Source organism: Gossypium arboreum, chromosome 10 (assembly GCF_025698485.1).
Source record: "Gossypium arboreum isolate Shixiya-1 chromosome 10, ASM2569848v2, whole genome shotgun sequence".
Classification (NCBI taxonomy): Eukaryota; Viridiplantae; Streptophyta; class Magnoliopsida; order Malvales; family Malvaceae; genus Gossypium; species Gossypium arboreum.
This window is the reverse complement of record NC_069079.1, coordinates 8498917-8501390: the sequence shown is the minus strand read 5'-3', so window position 1 is coordinate 8501390 and position 2474 is coordinate 8498917. Positions and strand designations below refer to the sequence as shown.

General features: G+C 36.0%; 1 protein-coding gene across 1 annotated transcript; it reads right to left on the bottom strand.

Annotated features, from left to right (window-relative positions):
• Positions 1–615: 615 nt before the first annotated feature.
• On the bottom strand, positions 616–1912 carry LOC108482173 (GATA transcription factor 12-like). Its single transcript, XM_017785289.2, has 2 exons — positions 1456–1912; positions 616–1313 (listed from the first exon to the last, which is right to left on the bottom strand). Exons 1-2 carry the CDS (start codon positions 1753–1755, stop codon positions 645–647), a joined length of 969 nt encoding a protein of 322 aa, XP_017640778.1. The 5' UTR covers positions 1756–1912; the 3' UTR covers positions 616–644.
• Between the last annotated feature and the right edge of the window lie 562 nt (positions 1913–2474).

Below are 2474 nucleotides of genomic sequence, written 5' to 3'. Positions count from 1 at the left end.
TTCCCATTTGATTATGATATTATTAAAAAATGAATCACTGAAATCCATGGCCAGTAGTTTCTTCTTTTCTTTTTCAAGCATGGCCAGTAGTTTGGATCCTTGAACTACTCCACAAGTTTAGTAAATAAATCACATATAAACATCAATCTTAGTAAAAGTTGGTTTATGGTTCATCATTCTTTTTTATATATATATATAAACAGTCAAATAACGAGATATACATATTTTTATAATTATGATTTTTTTTTAGATTTTGAATTTTTATTCAAAACTAGGCTTGCTTTGAAAATGCATTTCCATTCCCATTTGCATGTGCAAATGCAATTAGGTGCGGACATCCCCCCTTTTTTCTCACCCTCACCCACTAGCTAGCGCTGGAAATGTGTTTCCACTCTTTTTCTTTTTCTTTTTCTTTTTTTGTTCATTTAAGAGAAAGAAATTAAAACAAAAAATCTAGTTGCATTTATGAAAATAAAATTAATTCTAAAATCTGCCAATTGGGCAAAATTCAATTATGACTAACTTCCTCTGTTTTTTTTTTTTTTTTTGGGTTCCACGTAAAAAAAACTACAGAATTTTCTTTTTCTTTGAAGATCAAATTTAGGAAAGAACTACTTTAAAAAAAAAAAAAAGATTATATATTGCTAAATCATGTGGCTAAAATTGGGCCCACCATGATGGTGAATCAAGAAATCATCAGCACAACCACCGTTGGATATGCCGAAAATCGAAGTTTGACTGATAAGCTGTTGATGCTGTGCTCTTTGGAACTCCTTTTGTCTCCTAAGCTCCAAAACTTTCCTATGAGAATTCGAATGCTTTGCCGACACAAATGTCGGACTCGCTGCGGGTCGGTATTCCGGCACCAATCGGCCCGACTTGTACCTCACCCCACATGCATTACACAATGTTTTCGGACCCAACGGCCCAGTCCTCCATTGCGGCGTCTTTTCCGCCGCACAATGTAAACATTTCCGGACTGGCAACTCCGTATTGGCGTTCGGGCTCTCCCTTTTCTTCTGGGCCGCATATTTCGGGTTGAGGTGGAGGAGTCGGGTGGACCAATCGCATGGGGCCACCCTTGAACGCTTGGATCGTGCCTTCCCCGGGAGCGGAGTTTCGTGTTGGAAAATTGGGTTGGAATTGGATGGGCTCTGGATTAAGGAATCGGGTCGGGTTGAGGAAGATGAGGATTCGGGTGTGAGTGATTTTGACGTGGCGAAAATCTGGAGGCTGCTTTGTAAATTCTGGTCCGTTGAGAATGAGTCGTCCACAAAATTTGAGAGCCATTCAAGCTCAGCCAATTCATCATACTGCACAAAATTTATATATATATATATATATATAAAACATTTATCGTCTACAATTTTATTATTTACCTACGTAAATAATAATTTTTTTCCATGCAGAAATAAGGAAAAAAAATAAAACAGAAGATTTTGTTTTGTTAATTACCGGGACGCAAAGTTCGCCGGAGAACTGAGAAGAGTGAGGGAGATTAACGGGAGAGAGGTGGTTATCGCATCCGGAAACGGAGAAATTGCAGGTGACAGTGGAGGAATCGGTGGAATTGCCGGCGACATTTTCTAAAAAGCCGTCATTTATAATGGCGTCTTCATTAGAAAAGTCGAGGAGATCGTCGACGGTGAAATTCTCTGGGAGCTTTCGCTCTGTGGACATCATCTTCAGCGGAGAGAAGTCATTGCCTGCAGCACCGCCATAAAAACCTCCGACGAAGAAGTCCCCCACCTCCATTCAACCTTACAAGCTACAATATACAGCTTCCTAGATACGAATAGTTATAGTGAAATATCTCTACTTGTGTAGAGAGAGAGAGAAGATGAAGAAATGGAATGAGACTTTGAAGAGAGAAAGGTTTGGTGTACGAAAGAGTGAGGAGAAAGGGTGGGTTTTGAGGAGTGAAGGGAAGGGCAGAATTGCAAATATGAGCAAATTGTAGCATCTTTTTAGTTTTTACATGCACTCTATTATTTAATTTAATTTACACTATATCACTTTTTTTTTTTTTAAAGATAAGCATTTCTCTATTATCTATTTTATTATTATTAAAGTTTCTAACTGAGCTAAAGAGTTAATTCAATACTAACTGAATTAGAAAAATTACAAAATAATATACACAAGTCATTTAATAATTATGTATCAATAATCATTAATTTTCAAGTGAATTGCAAGTTATTTAATTTAAAACGGATTCAAATTATTTTTTGCAAAGTGATACTTACTCCAAAGTACTTTAGGGTTTGTTTATTTCTTTATATTTATACTTGTTTTAGGGTTTTAGTAGTAACTCTTTTATTATGGGTTGCTTGCTTTGTTTTTTTTTTGTTATGATTTGGTGAAGTTATGAGTTGGCAAATGGTAAGCTTTCGTCTTATAAAGTAAAGTAAAGGTATCATTGCTTTAAACAAAGGTAAACAATTTTTGAATAATTGGTTAATTTAGGGGAAATAAAA

Bases quoted from the DNA above. Each gene is read 5' to 3' on its own strand.
- LOC108482173 (XM_017785289.2), bottom strand. From the start codon at position 1,755: ATGGAGGTGGGGGACTTCTTCGTCGGAGGTTTTTATGGCGGTGCTGCA. The intron at 1,314-1,455 runs GTAATTAACAAA...AATTTTGTGCAG, and splicing joins CCGGCGAACTTTGCGTCCCG to TATGATGAATTGGCTGAGCT.